The following is a 24,933-nucleotide window of genomic DNA, read 5'->3' on the forward strand; positions in this document are numbered from 1 at the left end:
TGTAAAATACTGACATTTATTCGTCAGACATGGCAAACAAAATCCAACGTCTGATAAACGTCATAGTGGTAACATCCACACAACGTCAAGCTGTAACATCATTAGACGTTAATATTTGGTTGATTTCTAGGTTGGACGGTTAGACAGTGATGTCGGGTTGTGACGTCAATTTAATCTTCATCGATTTAAAAAAAACAAAAAAAAAACGCCACATTGATCAAGTTAACTTAATAATTTTTACACATTTAACTTAAGTGGATTGAACTGGAAACAATTTAGTTGTCCCCAAAACAAACTTAAGAATTGTGTTGTTTCAACTCATTTTAAGTAAGTGGATTGAACATAAAACAATTAAGTTGTCCCTTAAAACTTAAGAATTGGATTGTTTTAACTCCGTTTTAACAACCAAACAAGCAACAAAAGTGTTTTTCGAGTGTTCTATGATGCACAAAAGGAGATCAGAAGTTTGATTTTCCATGCAATGAGAATAATAGTTTCTTTTTATATTTTATTCTAAGCTTTAATTTTTGAATTAAAAATCAGTCCAAAAAAAGCTGTCTTTTGTGATCATGATTTTGCCACAAATGCTTTTATTCTTGGTTTATTTGCACTAAACCCAGAACATGCCTGGGTTTTCTCAAGATGAATTATGATAGAATAAACTTATCAAAGTCCCTCAAATACACTATAATAAATATCTGTTAATCAACAATTTCTGTATTTTGTGGTTCAAATGGCATTTTCTTGTGAAGGACTCGCTGTTTGACAAGGAAAAGATTAGTTTAAGATGCATTGCACTTTTTATTTCTAGCCTTAACTGTGGCTTTTTATACCAAATTAGACTGAAGGTATAAAAAATGAGCATTTGCTGGCATCCAAGATAAAGGTCTCTATTTATTTATTCTTTATAATAACTTCAAAGAACATATTTTTAGCTGAAACCATGATGACGATCATGTCAGTATTTACCGGCACTTTGGGAGTCAAAAATATCAGAAAAGTTTGAAGTTTGTGGTTCAAAATGCTATTTTCTCGTTTATTTATGGTTGTGAATAGCTTATTAATAACTATTACAAATGTCAACAAGAGTCACTTTTCAACATCAGAAGCTTTTGGAGAAAAGATTAAGATCCCATAATGCAATTCAAAAGCATAAATAAGTGAAACAAAAAACTATGAATCACCGAATACGGAAAACTGTTTATTTACTAATATTTTTGACAGTGTACACCTGCAGATGGCAGTAGAGGCACATCATAACTTTCCTCCATGTTGAATATCTCTTCAATCCCCCGGTTCTTCTGCCCTCTTTCACCCCCTGCATAATTTGAGATCTCCGAGCTGTTTTGACAGCGCTGCTCTCTCTTTGTCTTGGTTACTCCTCACACACTTAATCAAACGTCTGCATCTCAAGAGAATCGTCCGGCAGATTAAAAGACTCAACTAATGTTTATCTGAAACAAAAGTCGCAAATATCTTCATTAACTCGGCCAAGCAATAATAAGAGATCTTCTATGAGAGCCAAATAAAATAAAACTGAAGCTCAATCTCCCAGTCGTGCTCTTCTGGGGAAGTTGCGAACCATAAGCACCTCGTCCAATGAAAACGTCTCTGCGAGAGGTCCTTTAATTAGGAACAGCTTCCCCCAGACAATTAAATGTTTTTTTTGGAGGATCGAGTTTTGATTTGCCGCCTCGCTTCTGAGGCCAGTTTGTCCTTGTGCAAACACAGATGATCCTGTTAGATGTCAAGCTCCGTTTTACTAATCAAACATAACGTCTGATCCCACACAGTTCACTTTAAACTGATGTCAGACTTTGCACTATTCATGCATTCAGTCCAATGAGCTTTAGGTCTTTCTATTCTGCCGTATATTTTGATTTTGATCGACCGTTTATTTTGAGCGTTAAAATAAAGTCCAGGGTTCAACGCTAAGGAATTTTTCTTACTGGGCTTGATTTTTACTTGTCCTGTCAAAATTGTCAAAAAAAAAAGTTAATAGCTGCTTATCCACATATTTTAAAATAATGTGTCAAAAAAACATCTGTGAATCTAAAATTTTAATATTTTAAAAATGTTAATAAATGTATAATGAATACATTTCAAAGTGTTATGCAAACAAAAAGAGCAGTATGGAAAATGTGCAGGTATTTTATTGCACTTCTAAATTATTTAACAAGAGGTGGCTGACTTACCAAAATGATGGCAAACTGTGCAAAACATTTATTTATTTAACTTCATTTATTTCGTCATGTTGTACCCACATTAATGTCTGCTTCCAAGACATTAGAAACTGATGTTTTCTTTTAACCTCGTAACTTGATGTTGTCGCCATGTTGCCATCTCTTCACTGTACTGGCTACTGGCCAGGTTGTGAAAAAAATAACATGCTCTCATCCAATCAGATAAGAGAACCGTAAAAAGCAATATGGGCCCTATCATACACCCGGCGCAAGGCGTGACTCAATTGTTGTTTGCTAGTTTCAGCTTGGCGCAAGAGTCGTTTTGATGTTTTGCGCCATGCTGTCATAATAGCAAATGCATTTGCACTCATATGTGCGCTCATAGGCGTACTGATCTAAAAAAGGAGGCGTGTTGAGACGTGTTGAGGCGCATTGCTGGCACGTTGCTATTTTGAGAAACTTTAATAGACTGTTCTATAGACCAGAACAAAGCCGGTCTATTGCGTTAGTTATGCGCCTCGCTTACACATTGCTTAATACACAAAAGATGTACAGCAATACGCAAATATCTTAACATATGAAAAAGAAATAAAATATGAAGGATATATATAGGATATAAATATAAAGAATTAAAATATTACAAAACATATTATTTTTTAGCCTACATAAATATAAAAACCATACTTCCATGCCGTCTTCATCTTTTTTCAGTTTATTCATAACAATTAGCTTTTGTATAATGTTATTATTATTTGCAGTATTATTTATTATATGCATGTTTATATTTGTTTTATTAAAAACAAGCTTAGATTTGCCCACCTGTCAGGTTTTAGACCATATGGGGCACAGCATGTGTATTTGGATATAACTCAGGTTTTGAACACACTTCATTGTTATTGTTCATTTATTTATTCGTTTGCTGGAAATTAGAACTGAATTTAGAAATCGCTTTGAAACAAATCTTTGCGCTTAAACTAAATTAGTTATTTATAGGCTAATGTTTGTCTGTGTGTACAACACGTTTCCCTATCCAGGAGAGTGAAAGCGAAAGTAAATAATAAGGAGGCTCATCTCTCATTCTCACGCTGTAGATGCTCTGTTTAACTGTTTTCTCTCTAGTGAAATGCTCAGTTTTTCAACTTACAAAGTCCACCATGTAAATAGCAAATGCACCATGGCGCGACGCAACTGACTCTTAAAGGGAATGGGAGAATAAGCTCAACCCTGTTAGACCATGCGCCATGGCGCAAAGCGTATTTTTCTGTCCTTATATTAGCAAAAGTGGATTCTGACACGCCCTTAATGCGTTTGCGCCCTGCGCTTTGCACTTTGTGCATGGATCATTAAAATAGAGCCCTATACCTTCACATACAGTGGAAGGTAGCATTTAAAGGCCTAAAAGCACAAACTGCTTCTCAATTCTTAGACCATATTCTCACGCAATTGACAAATAGTCAACTAACGATCCTGTCTACTGTCCCGAGTGTCTCTCACATGGGCCGTCAGGCGGTCCTTATTGTCGAGGCCTGAAAATTTGTTGCGCATTTTAACCATGATTTAACAGAAGACTCACACTTAAAGTTGAAGTCAGAATTATTAGCTCCCCTGTATATTTATCCCCCAATTTCTGTTTAACGGAGAGAAGATTTTTTTCAACACATTTCTAAACATAATAGTTTTAATAATTCATTGCTACCTGATTTATTTTATCTTTGCCATGATGACAGTAAATAATATTTTACTAGATATTTTTCAGGATACAAGTATTCAGCTTAAAGTGACATTTAAAGACTTAACTAGGGTAATTAGGCAAGTCGTTGTATAAGTTTTTTGTTCTGTAGACAATCGAAAAAAATATTGATTAAGGGGGCTAATAATATTGACCTTAAAATGGCTTTTGAAAAAATTAAAAACTGCTTTTATTCTAGCCAAAATAAAACAAATAAGACTTTCTCCAGAAGAATAAAATATTATAGGAAATACTGTGAAAAAAAATCCTCGCTCTGTTAAACATCGTTTAGAAAATTTTTGGAAAAGACAAAAAAAAATATTTTGACTTCAACTGTATATGTCAAGATATTTTTCAAGATACTAGTATTCAGCCTACAGTGACATTTAAAGGCTTAACTAGGTTAATTAGGCAAGTTAGTTTAAGGGGGCTAATAATATTGAGCTTAAAATGTTAATAAAAAAGTTGAAACTGCTTTTATTGTAGATGAAATAAAACAAATAAGACTTTCTCCAGAAGAAAAAATATTATAGGAAATACTGTGAAAATTTTTAAAACTATTTAAAATATTTAAAACATTTCAATTTAAAACAAATAAAAAATATGTTTAATATTAAAACTAGACATGCCAAATTTAAACACGTTATATAATAAATTGTAGTGATGTACCATACAGTATATACTGTAGCTACTGTTTTTTTTTTTTGTAATAGTTTCTTTTGAAATGTATGTTCTAGCTTTTCATCATTTCCTGTGTTTGACTTTGGTTGCTAATGTGATTCAATAAAAGCCAGTTCAACTCCAGTAAAAAAAAAAATCTGGAAGTTTCCTTTGTAACAGTATACAGTAAGGAGACTCTTTGAGACAGATTCACTGCAGGTCTGTGTTTAATCAGGAAGTCATACGTGCTGCATCTCTAGAGTCTGCATTACATGGAGGACCAGGAAGTTGTTCATTATCAGTGAACAGAGACAGTGACGTTCTTCTCAAGTCTGTTGAGCAAATACACTAATTGCATTATGGAAAGTATATTATTAGGTCAAACTTATTAATGCCATATGTCATAATTGGTTAACAATGTGTTAACAAATTTTTTTTTTCTTTTAAATTTGATCCTGGGCATGCAATATTTCATGTTTTCCTGCTGAACTCATGCTGAATCTCACCCAAACAATTGAATAATATATTGAATATGTGTTTTTTATTCCATTTTAAAAATGTTTCCTCCTCTTGCTGGGGTCTGTATTTAAACCTTTAAAATTAGGACCACTGATTTGTAGATGATTGAGTGAATCTTACAAAAACACATGCGCAATTGGATTATTACATTATTGGGAATTAGGGCTGCACGATATTGGAAAAATATGACGATATTTAGTTTTTCTGTAATATTTATTGCGATATAAATACAATTACATCAGCTAGCTTGAATAGCTAGGAAAGACTTTATTTATTTAGACTGATTTGGGATTATTTTGGGTGTGAATTATGTATGAAATATAAGCAGTTTGAAAGTATAGATACAGTAAATACAGTAGAGCAATAGTGCTTTGTTTCTTTGGGGAGTCCAAAAATGTTTATAATTATATGTACTGGAAGATAACACTGCACTACCTGACAAAAGTCTTGTCGTTGATACTAGTTGTACGAGCAACAAATAATAACTTCTAGTTGAACTTCTATTTGGAAAAGTGTCTAAGGTAGATTTTTCAGATGAATCATGCATTGAACTGCATCTCAATCATCACAAATACTGCAGAGGACCTATTGGAACCCACATGGACCCAAGATTTTCATAGAAATCAGTCAAGTTTGGTAATGGAAAAATCATGGTTTGGGGTTACATTTAGTATGGCGGCGTGTGAGCGATCTGCAGAGTGGATGGCAACATCAACAGCCTGAGGTATCAAGACACTTGTGCTGCCCATTACATTACAAACCACAGGAGAGGGCAAATTCTTCAGCAGGATAGCGCTCCTTCACATAATTCAGCCTCCACATCAAAGCTCCTGAAAGCAAAGGTGGTCAAGATGCTCAAGGATTGGCCAGCCCCGTCACCAGACATAAACATTATTGAGCATGTCTGGGGTATGATGGAGGAGACATTGAAGATGAATCTAAAGAATCTTGATGATCTCTGGGAGTCCTGCAAGAATGCTTTCTTTGCCATTCCAGATGACTTTATTAATAAGTGATTTGAGTCATTGCAGAGATGTATGGATGCAGTCCTCCAAGCTCATGATGGAGTCAGACACAATATTCATTCTTTCTCCACTGCACCATGACTTTATATTCTATACTGGAGATTATTTCTAAGTGACAAGACTTTAGTCTAAGCAAAGTCAGACCTTACTGTCCTAATTAAATACCTAAATATCAAGGCATGATCATATTTTATTTTGGTAAATAAGCGTAATCTAGAGGCCTTTGCCTTTCATATAAGCCACTTCTGATACCAAGTGATCAACTAGAAGTCAAGTTATTATTTGCTGTTCCTAAAACTCAGCTACGTGACAAGACTTTTGTCAGGTAGTGTACAGTCTTTATATATAAATTGTATAAACAAGTAAATAAATCTTTATTTACATGACCTCAATCATTTTTGGTGATACAATATATATCGCATATACATATAAACCAATTCTAGCAACATTTTAGCTGATTGTGCAACATCGCTATCTCTATCGTAGGTGTCAGTGTCAGTATGGTTAATAAGCACTGTAGGATTTACTATAGTATATTTTCATGTTGGTGCCTGACAACTGAAGATAGATCTGGTAGCAGATATCACAGCCTCTGTTACTCTTTACCTGTGTAAATGTTAACAACATTATTATTTATTTGTTTAGGATATTAGTGTTCACATTCTGATTCCAAAACCTCATTATTAAATAGTTAAAATGACTATATTTAAATAAAATATTCTTAAGAATAAAATATGATGTGTTCTTGGGGGAGCCATGCATTATGATGCTGTTATATTGTCCTTCTAGCATTTTATAATAAGTGGTATAAAATGGTCTTAAAATGACAATAATATCGTTTATCCTGGTACATTTTGGAGCAATATATCTTACAACAAAAACAGATATCGTTACAGGCTTAATTGTGCAGCCCTATTGCAAATGGATTAACCAAAATATGGCCTGACATGTTTTTGACCCATTTCCCTATAGATTCACCTATATGCTATGAAATGAAATGCATATATTCGACTCTTTATTCTGTTTCCATTCCAAATCACAAGATGTTCCATGCTCACTGTTTTCCTCCAGTGCTGTACTATAACCTTTTCTTGGCATGTTTCTTGGAAAGAGTTGTTTTTTTTCTCCTCTTTGACCCTCTGACGCTCATCCTCATGTTGAAGGTGAGGCTGGTGCGCTCCAACCCTCCCAGTCCACAGTTCAAAGCTTCGTTTGACGCCTCATACCAAGTGTACAAACTCTACCAGATGGCCATTCACAAGGACCCACCTGACAAACCAAGCGAGAACCAGGTCAGGGGATCCAAAGCTGAGGGCCCGTTGAGCACTTTTGACATGGCCACGCTCTTATTTTAGTCTTTAAAATAATTATATTTGGAGAAATGTGTGTACAGTTGATGCATGGATCAAAACGGCCTATGATAGGGGCACATTAGGGCTGTGCGATCTTGGGGAAAATATCTAATTGTGATTTATTTGTTTGTTTATTTATTTTATGTATTTTTTAACAGATATTGCGATTTGTTTTTAATTTGTTTTTATTATTATTTTTTATATTAATTAATTAATTAATTAATTTATTTTTATTTATTTATAAAAAAATTATTATTATTTTTATTTATTTATTATTTATTTATTTATTTATTTTGATTTGCAATTTAATTTTGTAGTCAAGCTTCAGTTTAATATTCTGTATCGTAGCTTCTTACTGCTAAAAGGCAGTGAGTCAAAAAAAGGAACTAAAAAGATATTAACTTATTCCAACCTCTATTCAAATTTGTTAATAAACATTCAGAAATTGAACACAAATTTTTCTCTAGAAAAACAGTAGTAAGTTATTAGTTATCCCCTGGTGCCTTCGTGATGCTTTGTCATATGGTGTAACAGCCGCAAACAACTCTGAAATTGTACTTTGCTGTTGCTTGCTACTAGATTGACTGTTACTGGCAATTGTTTCAGTTGTCTTTTCACCTTTTTAGCAATATATCTGGCTGTGGAGATTTTTTAGGTGCTGATTGTTGTCTTTCCTTATGCTGTGGCAACAATTCTGTAACTTTGAAACCAAAATATTCCAATATTACCGACATGCTGTTTTTCATTTATATGAATTTCGTCCCCTTCGCATTATAAGGTTCTATCTGACATTTTTGTCAAAATTGAGTTATTCACATATTTTTATCAAATAACAAATTATTTACATTATGTAATGTTTTTTTTTAAAAGTTGTTTACATTTTAAGACGTTTATTTAAAAAACAAAAAAGGTTTTATCTACAAAGTTGAACTCTGGCTCACAGAAAGAACCTTATAGAGCCAAGCTAATCAGCATTTCGAATGCACACATGAGAACCAGTCAGGATCAGCTTTCTTTATCATTCCACCGGACTGCTCTGTTGACAGCGGGAAAGACCAGAAAGAAACACAAAATTAGAGTCGGCTAAATAATGCTGCACCACACAGAACTGAGAAGAAACCTGAAACTGAAAAGTTGTGTGTAAATATGATGATTTAGAAGCATTTTTTGACATTGAGATGAGAAGTTACATTTTAAATTGTTGAAAAAGACATGGTTATTAAAAAATTTATATATTAAATGTGAAATATTTGTATTTGTGTGTGTGTGTATATATATATATATATATATATATATATATATATATATATATATATATATATATATATATATATATATATATATATATATATATCTATATATATATATATATATATATATATATATATATATATATATATATATATATATATATATATATATATATATATATCTATATATATATATATATATATATATATATATATATATATATATATATATATATATCTATAGTCAGTGAATCTTTTTTTTAGTGTTTAAACTCATTTGCTCATTGTCTGTTTTCTTTAAAATTTTAATGTGTCTAAATTTCTCTCAAATTTAATTTCTTTAAATTTGAATAAGTTATGAAGGTCAAATTTTTAATTCATGGGACATAATTGAATAAATAAATATCAATAGTTAATATAAAGCATAAAATTCAATAAATATTAGAATATTAAAATTAAAATCTGCACTGGACAAAATATTTAGCACAGCCTTGTGTGTTTAATTTGAAAAAGAAAAAATATTCATCCTAAAACATTAAATAATGTTATAGAAAGCAAACATTTTACTTTCTCAAACAGTTTTTGTGATTATATGTCTTGATAAGTAATACTTCAATGAATGATCTGCCAGATAGAGCCTTATAATTCCAAGAGAAAAATGTCTTTTTTGAATTAGAAGGTTCTACTGTATTAGCATTTGACCTGTTTTTTTACCCCAATTTGCAAATGTAAGAGAATTTAGATAATTTACATGTAGAGTATAGGGTCTCTGTCATGTTAATGTATGAAAGACAACTGTTACGCACGTATTGTTTGCTATATGGAATGCCAAAACTTTGAAGCTCAATAACTCAGTCATTCAGAACGCAGATAGAACCTTATAATTAATTCCAAGGTGATGATTTGTTTATTAATGCTTCTGAAGAGGCTGAAGCCATCAGCCCACATGTCCACACTTTCCTGTTTGTTTGTTTGTTTTATTATGGGCGTTCCGCATATTTCTGTTGTGCAATTCTTATTGGGCAGAACGAAAATGTGCTCATTCAATTGGCTGGTAAGACTGTCATACACAGATTGCAGTCATGCATTTGCTCTGGGTGGGGGAAATTATATAATGCATATATATTTCTTATCGCAGCCTTTTGCGATTTTTAGATAATCGCAGCATTTCAAATAGCAATTGCGATTCGATTAATCGCACAGCCGTAGTGGACATGAGGTATAAATAAAAGCAAAATGTTTAACTTAAAGCAAAGAAACGGCAGTGCAATGACTTTAAAGGAACACTCAACTATTGTTTTTGGAAATTGGCTTTTTTTTTTCAAGTGTCCTAGAGTTAAACAGCATCATTCTTAACACTGATAAAATGTTCTCGTTGTCTCGATTTAGTTGACTTAATTGTTTTGACTAATTGAAGTGGATTGAACATAGAACAATTAAGTAACCCCCCCCCCCCCCCCCCAAAAAAAAAAAACTCAAGAACTTGTTTAGTGTAGCAGCTTAGCTTAGCATAAATCATTGAATCGGATTAGACCATTAGCATCTTGCTCAAAAAGAGTTTTGGTATGTAGTAATAGCAATGATATTATGCAGTGCCTGAAAATAATTTCTAGCGAGGGAACAATGTAAAAGTGCGCCATAATATCTTTGCTCCTGCGGCAGCCATGGTACATATCATGGTAATCAAATCATTGATTATTAAAGGGCACCTACGGTGAAAAATCTACTTTTAAAGCTGTTTGGACAGACATATAGGTAGGTATAGTGTATAGACCGTCATATTGGGCTGATATAAACACACCCAGTCCTTTTTTTCAAATTTAACAGCATAAAAACGGTGGACCAATTGGATCGATTTTCAGACCGACCACAACTTGACGTAGGAGTGCGGTCCCCCCGCCCCCCAATATTGATTGACATGCGCGCATTAACATGTCTCCGTTGTAACACATATGATCATATCAACAAGACAGGACGAGCGCAAAGCAACCAGGAATAAAAGGTCTGTTCAGTTCGCTAGGATCATCAATCATCATCAAATGTGATCAAGAGTGAGTTTCACAAGTTTAAAATATTTTAAAACAGAGCATGTGTGTAATGAATTACATCGATTTATCTTAGCTTTACTTCATCAGCACAGCCGCGTGTCAGAACAATTATAAAAGACGCTTTAATCCCGGTTTGTGGACGTTACATCAGGTTTATTTTGTACATTAGAATAACAGATATCCATACAGCAGTGGAGATTAACCTGTATTCTGTCATATTTGCGTGCAAAAAAAGTGCAAAGATAAACGCACGCGCTGTGTGTGTCCTCGCTGTGTGTGTGCGTGATCTTTGTAACGACATTGTGTGTGACTCATTGTTGCAACTCCACAAAAAAATTAATCAAATACTGATTGTTAAAGTTCTTACCGTAGTATTTCTCACACACGTTATGTGAGATCTGCTTCCTGAGGCAGCCGAGGGCGGCGATTGAGTCATGATGACAGGCACGTGGGAACGGTGGGCGGGGAGGACTAGCCTTAAAGGCCCAGTACAAAAAAACAGCAACAAGGATTTACCAGCTACAAAACAGAAACTTCAGACTGCTATAATAAATAATCTGATGGGTGTTTTGAGCTGAAAATTTATAGACACATTCTGGGAACACAAAAGACTTGTATTAAATCTGGAAAAAGGGGTAACCTACAGTAGGTGCCCTTTAAGGCTGATTTATACTTCTGCGTCAAGCGTACCGAATGGTCTGGCGCAGCCTTCACTCGGTCGCATAGCCCTCGTCGTGGCCGATGCTGACGCGCACCTCTCAAAAAATGTAACTATATGTCGCAACAAAGCGTAGTGCAAGCTCTATGATTGGTCAGCTTGGCACCAGTGATGAGTATGGGCGGTGTTGAGAGCTGCGTGCCAGATGGAGTGAGTGTTTACAAGCGTCAAGTCCCGTAAAGGAGCTCCACATGGAATCTTATGTTTTGTGCTTACTTTATAATTAATGTTGTTGGACGCCTGCCAGTTTCCGCCTCTGAATAAACGAGTTTTAGCTACTTGTAGCGTTCAGAAAACATAAAGCACAAGTGAAGAAACATAAAAACATACTGCCAGCTAGTGTTTCGGAAGTGTTATTGCAGAGCAACACAGACCACACGCAGAAGTAAAAATGCACAACTATGCCAAGACAAGCGCTGAGGGTCACGCCGATCACCAGACACAGAAGTATAAATCCGCTTTTACACTGGAATGAGTATAGCTTCACCTAGAAAATAGCAACTTTTTATTTTCCGTCTATCTTTCTACAGGATGTAACTACAGAAGAGCAAATCTTTCAATAGGAAAATTAATGAAACTCTTTTCAAACATTTTTTTGAGCAGATGCTAATGGTCTAATCCGATTCAATGATTTATGCTAAGCTAAGCTAACAGTGCTTATATCAGACCTGGAAATCTTCTGAATGCATTCAAAGATAGTGAAACTCAACTGTTGAGCGTCTTAGGCAAGTTGTACAATGAGCCTATTTCCAAAATAAAAGTGTAGTGTTCCTTTAATAGCAAGCAGAAAGCAAACAGACAGGAACTGAGGGAAGGCTAAAGAACTCAGAAGCTGGAGGTAAGCCATGGAAACTCCATGAAACGGTATGAATATAATCCTGAAAAGAGAGTGAGGGAGAGAGAGAAAAGCTGAAAGGAAATGAGGAAAATGCTCTCATCCGCACTCATGAGTAGGCAGTGTTTCTACAGGTGTCCATGTAAAAGGAGTTTGTTGCTGTTGAGATTTTTAAGTTCTTACACGGGTATTTTTCCTTCTCTTTTCCTTTTAAAAAAAAACAAACTAGCAATTTTAGTCAAGCATCTCCCCTCTACCATTACTGAATGTTGTTTGTTGGCTTTTGCTCATAATATACTCTTTAAAACTGAACAACTTCATTTTTTTTTTTCTGTGATTTCACTGGAAAAGCTTTTTTGATTTCTCAATGAACTTTTCAATCAACACAATTCATTTTTCTTAGCTTAGCTTTCTTAGCTTTTCTTAGCTTAGCTTTAAACTACACTTTAAAAATGTGTAATGAACAGTTTATTTTGAAACATAGGCTCATTCTGAACACATAGCCCTGTATGCATTTCTAGAGATGGCGAATTATGTAGCCAAAAGTATTGCACATATGATGCCATTCCTTTTCGCACTTACCAGCTGAGCGCTAACCTCCGCATGGACAGCTTTCCTGCTGTTACCAGTTTGTCCAGTAGCTCACCATGTACGTTGGTGGACTTGAAATGTAGAGAGGAGTTGACCATGACGAGGTTTGAGTCCGGCGAACGGTTCCAGAAAGTGGGTAAGACAAAAGCAGAAGCAAAAAAATTAAACAAACAAGTAAATAACAGGGTGAGAATGTGGTAAAATCTGAAAACGTGGTAAAAATTAGGCAAGGGATTTTTTTTTCTGCATTGCAACTGTCGGTTTGCTTTTGAAAACACTATTGGTAGGGTTTAGGGAAGGAGGGGGGTGGGTAAATTGGTCAGTCAGTCAGTCAACAGCGGCCTCTGGTGGATTTACGTGAGAACAGCAAACATGAATGGCACTCGCGAGAGAAATTCGAGATCTGAAAAAGCATACACAGCGGCCTCTAGTGGATTCGCGAAAACAAAAACTGCAAAAAAACGTACCTCCTGGGACGTATTTGGCGCTCTCCAGAAATGTATACAGCGTTACGTAATCAGAATGAGCCTCGGTTGGTCTTTTGTGATTCACAAGTCTGTTTATTTATGGTTGTGAATTGCATTATGGGATATTGATCTCTGCTCTGCTAAACTGTAGAGTTTAATTTTCAACATCAAAAGTTGACAAAGGGACTCTTATTGACATTTTAGTAGTTTGAAATAATAGAATGTGTAAGCAATAATATAGAGAGAAATAAGTCTGCAAAATAACAGAAAATATGGTGGTTGTTTATTACAAGGTTTTTGTAGTGTAATATAAATCACCAACCCAGACGATGTATCACTTTATACTACTAAAAATGTTCATAAAATTCACCTTTTCCAACTTTTCAAGGTTAAAAGTTGTTGGAAGAAAGATAATGGAATTCAAAAGCATAAATAAATGGGGAAAAATAAAAACACGAACCACAAAATGTGGAAAACTGCTAGCTTACGGACATTTTGTACAGTGTATAACAAAGTTTTGTGGAATGAAAAGATTCCATAGATATTCCTCATGAAGCCATAGATGCCAATAATAAATATTTAATTTCTACTATTAATACAGCCTCAGGTTTTTGTATTTGCAATTCTTGTTTTTATTACTACTATGTGTGGCATTTCATTATTATTTATCATTATTTATGTAAAAGAAAATAAGCTAAAGGACAGCAGTTGATGAAGAGACCTGAATTAAAGTGCCAACGCCCTTTATTTTTTGGTCATGTGTTTGTGTCACACAAATGAGCATAAAGTACAACAAAAAGGTAGTGTTGAGCAGGGGCACCCAAACTTTTCAGCCTGCGACCCCCAAAAATAACAATACCAGTAACTTGCGACCCCCACTATCCTCTTAGGTGCTTATAAATATACAAAAGTTGCACACAACGGCGCACACACACTAATAGGCCCAAGTCTAATCTTGGTGTAATTTTGGAGACCTCATCTCGGAGACCATCCTTCATGTTCAGTCGTGGCCTGTATTTATTTTCAATGTTTTAATGTTAAGTTTAATGTGGTGCCATAAAATCAATCCGCTGCCTCTGACATTATTGCTGTGTCTTTATATAATGTTAAATCCCCAGGGTTGACAGTCGAATGAAAAATAAAATTGAAAGGCTGATGGCTTTTTATATGCATGTTGTTTTTAATGTAACTATTAACTACTATTTTTATCTTCTGTAGGTTATGGATGAAGTGTGTTATTTCTAATAGTTTAAAAAAAATATATATTTTTTGGGGAATCACTAAGCGATCCCTTATAGACCTACGAGCCCCCGAGGGGTCCCGACCCACACTTTGGGAACCACTGGTGTGGAGTATCTAGAAATCTGTGCATGGATTTTTTTTTGGTTTGGGGTTAGATCAGGCATGGGCAAACTCGATCCTCGAGGGCCGGTGTCCCTGCAGAGTTTTGCTCCAACACTAATCAAACACACCTGAACACCCTAATTAGTGTCTTCAAGATCACTAGAAAGCTACAAGCAGGTGTGTTTGATTAGGGTTGGTGCAAAACTATGCAGGGACACCGGCCCTCCAGGATCGAGTTTGCCCATCCCTGGGTTAGATTGATTGGTGTTATATTTTTATATATGCTTGTTTGCTATATATTCTGCTCTCACTTATTTATTTTCTTAAAAATTTATACAAAGTTTACCAAGAATTGTTTGTGTGGGTCATGTGATTGATGCCTTACTACTGTAAAAAGCGATTAGTTGACGTTACTTAAAAAAAGTGAGCAAGCCTGTTACCTTCTAATTATCAAGTACATGCTCTATGTACTTAATTAAAAAAATCAAGTTAAGTCAACTGGGCAGCACAGTGGCTCAGTGGTTAGCACTCACTGTCGCCTTACAGCAAGAGGGTCGCTGGTTCGAGCCTTGGCTGGGCCACTTGGCATTTCTATGTGGAGTTTGTATGTTGCCCCTGGGTTTCCTCTGGGTGCTCCGGTTTCTCCCACAGTTTAAACGCATGCTCTATAGGGGAATTGAGTAAACGAAATTGGCTGTAGTGTATGAGAGTGATGTGTGAATGTGAGAGTGTATGGGTGTTTTTGCGGGTAGAAGGGCATCCGCTGCATATAGCGTATGCTGGAGTAGTTGGTGGTTCATTCCGCTATGCCAACCTCTGATGTCAGAGACTAAGCTGAAGGAAAATGAATGAATGAATGAATGAATGAATGAATGAAGTGGAGTCAACTTAAGGGTTTCAAGTTAAAATGGGTTTACTCAATTTTTTCAAAGTGAAGTCAACTTGTCACTTGTAAGGCAACGGCTTAACTCACTTTTCAAAGTAACTAATCACTTTCTACAGTGTATTATTTTTGCTTCAGACTGCTGATTTTATTGTGCATTATACATCGGAAGAGATAGAGCAAGCTTAGATTTGGTGGCTTTTTTTTTTTTCATCAGTCAAGGGACTAAACCACCTGACCTCTCTGCACAGTGTTAATCTGTAGTTCATCAGGTTTATTGACAGTCTGTTTGAGTTTGAGTCCATGTGATTTTAGCCTTGAGCTGAGCTTTACGGCCGCAGTGCACCAGCCTCACCTTCAGCCCCCCCATTCCCCAACATCCATCCTCCATAACACACATTACCTTTTATGCAATTCTCCTTTGCTAACATAGAAACGTGTTGCATGTTTTTAAGTGTAAAGAGAAGCAGATCATGTCTGGACATGGTTTTCAGTCCAGTTTTACTTTTAAAAACTGTAATTAACCTAATCAGACTAATAATAAGATCATTACACTGTAAAACCCAACAGTCAACATTATCAAATGAATTGAGTGTAGTTAACTCAAAATTGACTGAAAGTTAATTCAACTCATTTAAAAAGAGTTTTAAACTCAATGTTGAAGGTAATGAGTTAAACACCTTATTACTTCAACTTAAATGGAGTAAGTTCCCAGTACTCATATAGATTAGTTTTAACTCGAATGGTTTGTAGCAATCGGTTTCCTCAGACGGTTTGAGTTGCCTCAACCTATTGGGTTTTACAGTGCTTAAATTGCTTCATTTACGCAAATGGAGTACGTTCAAAGTACTCATTAGGATTAGCTTTTCAACTTAAATGGTTTGTAGCAATCGGTTTCCTCAAACGGTTTGAGTTACCTTAACTTATTGGGTTTTATAGTACTCATATAGATTAGTTTTTTTAACTCTAATGGTTTGTAGCAATCAGTTTCCTCAAACGGTTTGTGTTACCTTAAATTTTAGGGTTTTACAGTACTCAAATTGCTTCATTTACTTAAATGGAGCAAGTTCACAGTACTCAGTAGGATTAGTTTTTGAACTTAAATGGTTTGTTCGGTTTCCTCAAACGGTTTGAGTTACATTAACTTATTGGGTTTTACAGTGTACTATTAGCCAGTATTGTATTGGAGACAGACTTAGTAACTGTCTTTAAAATACTTGGAAGCAATTGTAAAATGCTGAATTAAAAGGAAAGAATAAGATATTTTGGGTTCATATTTACAGTTTGTTAAAAAATCTAATAATCCAGTAGCAATCCTGAGAGTCAGTATGCCAATTTGCTTATCTCATTATGAACAGCTAGAAATACATTGAATCTAGCAAGTTTAATTCTGTTCCAAACCACTTTCATATGCAAAACTGACAGTCAGCTGCATGCTTCATTTATTCTTGGATCATAATGTATTTTAATTAATCAAATGAAATGTATGTGAGTTTAAGACAAACATGTGCATACACACTGAGTTTTCTAATTTCATCAAAATGAGTTGTGTAAATATTCAGTTAAATTGTTAATTTCGAATCTCACGGCAGTTCGTAACTTTGATTTGGTGGTTAATTCGAATGAATTCGTACAATCTAATTCATACAATTTAGCACGATTTGCTTATCACCCAATGACGGTTGGGTTAAGGGGCGTGGTTGGGTGCCACGCCTCCTTTTAAAAATCATACATATTCGTACGACTCGCTCGTATGAATTCGTACAAATTAGCCACTAAACTGACAAAACATAAAATACTAACCTTTTCTCGTGAGATCTGGCTGGAATTTTCTTGGATTTTTCGGTGAATATGAATGATCATCACCTGTTTAGACATCCCAATCACATAATGATACTCTAAAAAAAATATGCTGGATTCCACACATTCTATTTGTGTTGGGATAACATGAAGAAATTAAGTTAACATAAGAGTTTTTCAAAATTGAAGTGGATTGAATATAAAACAATTAAGTTGTCCCAAAACCTCAAGCATTGTGTTTTTTTCAGCTCATTTTAAATAAGTAGTTTGAACAAACAGCAAACGTAATTTTTTGAGTGTGTCTACTTTGGATAAATTCATACTATTTTATTCATATGAACTGGAGGTGTGCCCTCAAAATCCATTCCTAAACTCAATCGTCATTGGGCGATGATCAATAAATCTCAAAATGAGATCGTACAGTCACACAAATAAAGCACTAAATCAAAAAGTGAATGAATTGCTTCAAATGTGTTGTTATTACCACTGTCTGATATGGATCACATTTAAAATACACACAGTTGTTTAAAGTACTTATTTAAAATGAGCTAAATCAACTCAATTCTTGAAGTTTTTATAGACCACTTAATTGGTTTATGTCCACTTAAATTAGTAAAAACTAATTTAACTTAATTTCTTTATGTTGTCCTAACACAAATCAGTTGTGTAGAACCCAGCATTTGTAGTGTAGTTCATTTATGACCAAAGAGTTGCAGTAAGAACAGTGAATATGAACCCAAAACACTGAACATCTGATGTTTACAGTGCTGTTTAAATCATTACATTGTTATTTCTGCATTAACCACTCCCTCTTTTATCAACACTTTGTTTTTTTTTTATTATCGTCATTCTCTCATTTCTATTCCCACCAATCATGCTTCATTTATTTCCCATTTTCTATTGTTCCTCTTATCTCCTCTTAACTCATCTTGTCCTTCATGCCGTTTGTTCTCCTCCCTCTAATCATCCCTCCCTCCATCATTCTGAAGGTGAGGCTAGTGCCGGTCAGCTTTGAGGAGCCGGATTTCATGGCATCATACGAGCAGTCAGCGGCGCTCTATGCCCGCTACCAGATGACGGTTCACGGCGACGCTCCACACGAGTGCAGTGAGAGCGAGGTACTGACCTGTACATAACTCATTCACAACTGCATGAAACTCACAACACAATAAGCTGAAGCTACATGCTCACTAACTCACAAAGGTCTCATTGGCTGATTCTCAAAAAAAAATAAAAAATAATTCCTTACTTGTTTACTTGTTGTATTTATTGTATTTACTTACTTTTACCTAGTTACAGGTACTTGCTTATACTTTACTTACTTTCCTTACTTACGTTCCTGACTTTACTGTTTGCTTTTTTACTTTCTTTACTTACTGTACTTTATTTACTTACTTCACTTTACCTCACTTACTTTATGTACTTACTTACTTACATTACTTACTTACTTAATTTACTTACTTTACTTTTACTTTACGTACTTACTTTACGTACTTTACGTCACTTGACGTACTTAATTTACTTACTTTACTTTTCTTTTCTTTACTCACTTTACTGTGAGTAAAGAAAGTAAATTTACTTTATTTAGTGTATTTTACTTTACTTCACTTCACTTTACGTACTTACTTAATTTACATACTTTACTTCACTTACTTTACTTTACTTCACTTTACTTACTTTGCTATACTTTACGTACTTAATTCACTTAGTTTCACGTAGTTTACTTACTTTACTTAACTTACTTTATGTACTTAACTTTACCTTTTTTCACTTCACTTTACTTACTTTGCTTCACTTACTTTATGTACTTTCTTTACTCCACTTCACTTTACTTACTTTACTCACTTCACTTTACTTACTTACTTACTTTACTTTACTTTACTTCACTTACTTTACGTACTTAATTTGCTTCACTTTATTTTACTTACTTTTACGTACTTGAATGACTTCACTTAATTACCTTTCTTTACTTTTCTTTACTTTACTCACTTCACACCACTTTACTTACTTTACTCTCTTTACTTCACTTTACTTACTTTATGTACTTTACGTATGTGCTTAATTTACTTTACTCACTTCACTTTACTTCACTTACTTTACATACTTAATTTATTTCACTTTATTTACTTTACTCACTTCACTTAACTTACTTTAGTTATTTTACATACTTAATTTACTTCACTTACTTACCTTTACTTACATACTTGACTTGACTATACTTTTTGCATACTTAATTTACTTCACTTACTTACCTTTCTTTACTTACATACTTGACTTGACTATACTTTTTTTACATACTTAATTTACTTACTTCACTTACCTTTCTTTACTTACATACTTTATTCATTTCACTTACTTCACTTTGCTTACTTCACTTACTTCGCTTTAATTACCTTACTTCCTTTACCTACTTGCATACTTTACTTTTACCTTCACTTTTACTTTATTACTTTACTTAATTTTTACTTAACTTGCACACTTGCTTACTTTCCTTGCTCACTTACTAACATGTTTTTTATAAGATCTTTGAATTTCTAAATTAGGATTATAATTAGCATTGACAAAAATGGTGATATTAAAAACAATATATAATCATAATAAAGAATAATTTCTGAAATAAATGGTATTTTAATAAAATTAAAGTTAATGTCATAAGATAGTAAATAAAACTATAGTTTTTCGGGCTTTAACTTGAGGAAAAAAAGGCTACTGATGTGGTGAGGTTTTGTGTATTGTTTTTATTTATTAACTTTTTTTTTTTTAACAATACCGGTGTTGAATGCCCTGGCTGTGTTGCGCTTACAGTATAGTGAATCTGCCAGAACTCTAGTGTATAAATGAAGAAACTGAAGAATATCCTGTGGTGAGGAGCAAAATCTGAGGCTAGACATTTAAATTAATTCCTCAAAGAGCATTGCATGTCTAAGCAGTATCTTGAGTTTGGTAACAGTTGCACGGTGGTAGAAATGTATGATCTTGAGTCTATCAGTAAGATCCCATAGTATTTCATTACAGAGGCAGGTAGAAATGATTTTAAGCCTGTAATGTTGTGTGTGTCTATTCATTTTTTTTTTTATCTGTGTGGTATATAGTGTTTTTATAAAAATATGTGTAACCATTAATTCACCTGTGTTTTGATAGAGAGTGAGGTAGGACTTGGTGGATCTGTAGAAATGTAAGTGGGTAAAACAAGTGGGCTTCTACTGTGTGTTATTTCAGTCTTAGTCTGGTCCGGGCCTCAAGCACACACCCTGCTCTGTGAAACACGGCCATAACTTAATTATGTGTCAGAAAAGAAGCAACATTCGCCGGCTAGGAATCTTGTAGAGAGTTTTTATGCTATTAAAACATTGTCAGGAGGACAAAGGGCGGCCAAGAGAAATTGAATTCTTTCTATATAAAGAGTGATTGAAAAAAGCATTAGTTGTTATACTGTAACAATACCAACCTGCACTGAGCAATGACACGCAGGTCATAAATACAGTGAAGATGTAACTGAAGTATGTAGAGAGGGACAAAATGCTTTGATGTATTGAATGATTTATTTAAAAAATTCAGCTTTTGGAAGATTATAAATGTTTTACTGGATCTGTTTAAATGCCGACCTTTGATTTGTCAATTGTAACTTTTGTTTTGAAAGGACTCCACATTTTTTATATATCGCATGGAAACATAATTTGTAGATTTATTTTCATTTAGGATGTTCTGCCATCATTCCTTAAGTAGGAACTTGTTTTAAATAGATATTACAAGGCAGCTTTTTTCACTGCAAATATACTTAAATGATATATGCTCTAAAAATATGAATTTAGTTTCCTTATTTTGTGATTCAAGGCTGTTTTTCAATTTATTTACATTTTGAATTAACATTACATGACCTTAATATCTTCTCCGATGTTTAAAAAGTTTAACAAAGAAACTTTTGTTGACATTTTAGTAGTTTGAAACAATATATTGAAATAATATACAAAATATACAAAAATCTTTGTGTGGAGTTTGCATGTTTTCCCTGCGTTTGCGTAGGTTTCCTCCGGGTGCTCCGCTTTCCCCCACAGTCCAAAGACATGCTGTATACGTGAATTGGGACGGCTAAATTGTCCATAGTGTATGAGTGTGAATGAGTGTGTATGGATGTTTCCCAGAGATGGGTTGAAGCTGGAAGGGCATCCGCTGTGTTAAACACATGCTGGATAAGTTGGTGGTTCATTCCGTTGTGGCGACCCCAGATTAATAAAGGGACTAAGCTGAGAAGAAAATGAATGAATGAATAAACAAAAATCAATCCATGAAATAAATATTAGCTTTTTACTGATTTTTGTACTGTAACTCAACTGACCCAGACAATAAATACATTCAAACTACTAAAAATGTCGCTAAAAATCACTTTGCTAAAATTTTTTTATGTAATTATAAATAATAATGCAAAAGCAAAATATGGGGATCTGTTTATTTATTTATATATATATATATATATATATATATATATATATATATATATATATATATATATATATATATATATATATATATATATATATATATATATAAACGGAAATAGCTTTCGGCAGCTAGCTCTCTGCAACTTACATGTTGCCCACAAAATCTAAACAGGGCTGCACCCGGTCAGTAACTGGATGGGAGGCCATATGGGAAAGCTTGGTTGCTGCCGGAAATGATGTTCGTGATACCTGCAGGGGGCACTCAACCTGTGGTCTGTGTGGGTCCTAATGTCCCAGTATAGTGAAGGGCACTCTATATTGCTCAGTGAGCGCCGTATTTCGGATGAGACGTTAAACCGAAGTTCTGACTCTCTGTGGTCGTTAAAAATCCCAGGACGTCCTTAAAAAAAAAAACAAACAAAAAAAACAAAAAAACAAAAAAGAGTAGGGGTTTAACCCTGGCATCCTGGCTACAATTTGCCCACTGGCCTCTGTCCATCATGGCCTCCTAACCATCCCCGTATCATAATTGGCTTCATCACTCTGTCTCCTCTCTACCAACCAGCTAGTGTGTGGTGTGCGGTCTGGCGCAAAATGGCTGCCGTCGCGTCATCCAGGTAGATGCTGCACACTGGTGGTGGATGAGGAGATTCCCCCCAAAAATGTGTAAAGCGATTTGAGTGTCCAGAAAAGTGCTATTTAAATGTAAGGAATTATTATTGTTATTGTTGTTATTGTTATGATTATTATTATTATTATTATTATATACATACACACAGATATGTTTGTATTTATTTTTTATTTTATTTTATTTTTTATAATGAGGAATTGGGATCCACGATACTGAGCTTATTCTATTTATCTATTGGAGCCTGATTGTCTAAGTTGAGACTTTCACTCTCATTCCCTTTCAATGATTTTTTTTGCCAATTTTATAAACGAAAAAATGTTATATTAAAATGTACATCTTGTTGTAAATACACTCTGTTTGTAGTACAAGTAGTTTGACCAAATGCCATTTATTATCCCTTGTCATTTCTAGTCAAATGATTCCGAATTCATGAAACGACCACAGAAAAGAGCTTACTTCCGCATTCCAGAATGAGGTGAATTACTACAATAGTTATGTTTCAAAGATGCGAACAAAATGTATGCGCAAAACTGAAATATGGCATAAAAGACATGCGAATAAAGCAGCGTTTCCATCCAACGAGTTAAAGAGAACTAAATAGTCACTTCCTAATTAATTGCCGCCAAATATCAACAGTACAAATGGAATTTACTGCAGTATGAGAAGCTGCGTGAATCTTTTCTTTACTTAATAAATGACTTGCGCCCTAGAAGACAATGCTGACATGCAATGACCGCGTGACGGCGCTTGAAGGCGTGAGACACGGAGCGCAGATGATCCTGACAGTTCTGGAGGTCATTAATAATATAATAACACTAATACTGAAAGGTTAAGGCGTTTTAGAATGACCAAAACAACATTTCAGATGTTTTACAGTGTGCTCAGCCTGATAGTTTGTCCATTCACACACATTTTTATCATCACATGATCTCTTATAACAAAATCAAAATCACTTTTTTTAATGCGCACACAGGAATTTGTTCAGGAAAAGTGTTTCCATTGTAGTTTGTTCATTTTTTTCTTGCCGAATAATAATAATAATAATAATAATAATAATAATAATAATAAAGTTTTCCCCACTCAGTTGTCAAAATATAAAAAATTGATGCACATCTTGGCGTTTCCATCAACTGTTTTTTTATGCGCATATCCAAAATGCACATAAAAATATGTGGATGAAAAGTGTTGTATTGACGAAAGAATATATGAGATATCACCTCATTACTACCACAGTCTTGTGTTTGCATTGTGTTGACTGTGCATTTCTAGTCTTGTTTCTGGCTTCTATCACTCACTCTCTGTTAGGACAGCGAGTCCGTAGACAGACGTTGATGGTGAACAGGATATGGACTTTCTTGACATGCTCAGTAACCTGAGAGAGGCCTTTGTCCCCCTTAGGCCTGGAAACTGGCCCGGCTCTGCCAACAGCAAATGAAGAAATCCTTCTGCTCGTAAATTGCGGGAATTAATAAATAATAAAACGTCGCCAGAGTCGACAATCTCCCGCCAGATTCTTTCCTGGTGCCAAAACAGAGCTCTATTTATAGCATGGAAAGGTCTGTGTGTGTTTGGATTGAAGGGGACCTATTATGCAAAAATCACTTTTATAAAGGGTTTAAACACAGTTGTGTGTGCAACAGTTTGTAAATATAATCTGCCTCTAATGGTAAACATGAACTAATTCTAATTATTATAATCACGCTTGATAAAAACAGTCTGCAGAAACGCTTTGATTGACATTCTCCCTTTGTATGTGTTATCAGAGGCTGAAAGCCCTGACCACTAGTGACCATCTCTCCCTTATTAACATAAACAGCCTTGAGTGAGAAGCAGTCGTCCGACATTAGAGTTTTCGCACTGTAACTGCTAAACAATGCCAGCGAGTAAGAGGCATTATAAATGTCAGCTTGTAGGATGAACAAATGAACACCATTTCTCAGACCCCCTAGTTCTTTTTTTGTGTTTTTTGCTATTTAAAAAGGACTGATTTTGTGGTGGTAATTCCTAGAAATTAGCGATTTTTGCAGTTTTGTGATTAAAAAAAAAAAATTTAATTAATTTTATTAGTTTTACATTTTCCAATTATTACCAAAGAACACAACAATAAAAAAACAAGGAATAAGCATTATAATACAAAGAAAATAATGGTTATAATAATTAAAATAAAGGTAAAAAATAGATAAACAAAAATAATTAAAGAAAAAAAAAGTTATTATTAAAAAAAACAATTAGGGCATATAAATGGTTTCAATGAAAATACAAAGAGACAGTCAATAGGGGCAGTGAGCATTTTAAGCATCAGAATCTGCATTATATTGGTCTAGGTGATCAAGAAATGGTCGCCATATATTGTAAAATTACAAGCAAGATTATCAATAATTCCATAACGGACTCTTTCCATGTGCAATATTTGAGTAAGATAAGTTAACCATGTCTTAAATTGAGGAACAGAATCTGAT

The 24,933-nt window shown here is 34.4% G+C and overlaps 1 protein-coding gene across 1 annotated transcript in view; it reads left to right on the forward strand.

Moving 5' to 3' along the window:
* LOC130240010 (arginyl-tRNA--protein transferase 1) overlaps positions 1-24,933 on the forward strand; it is a 125,991-nt gene that overhangs the window by 52,997 nt on the left and 48,061 nt on the right. The window contains exon 8 of the mRNA XM_056471426.1: positions 7,280-7,408. Coding sequence (XP_056327401.1) covers positions 7,280-7,408 — 129 coding nt within the window. The remainder of the gene's footprint in view (positions 1-7,279; positions 7,409-24,933) is intronic.

The sequence above is a fragment of the Danio aesculapii genome, chromosome 13, assembly GCF_903798145.1.
Source record: "Danio aesculapii chromosome 13, fDanAes4.1, whole genome shotgun sequence".
Classification (NCBI taxonomy): Eukaryota; Metazoa; Chordata; class Actinopteri; order Cypriniformes; family Danionidae; genus Danio; species Danio aesculapii.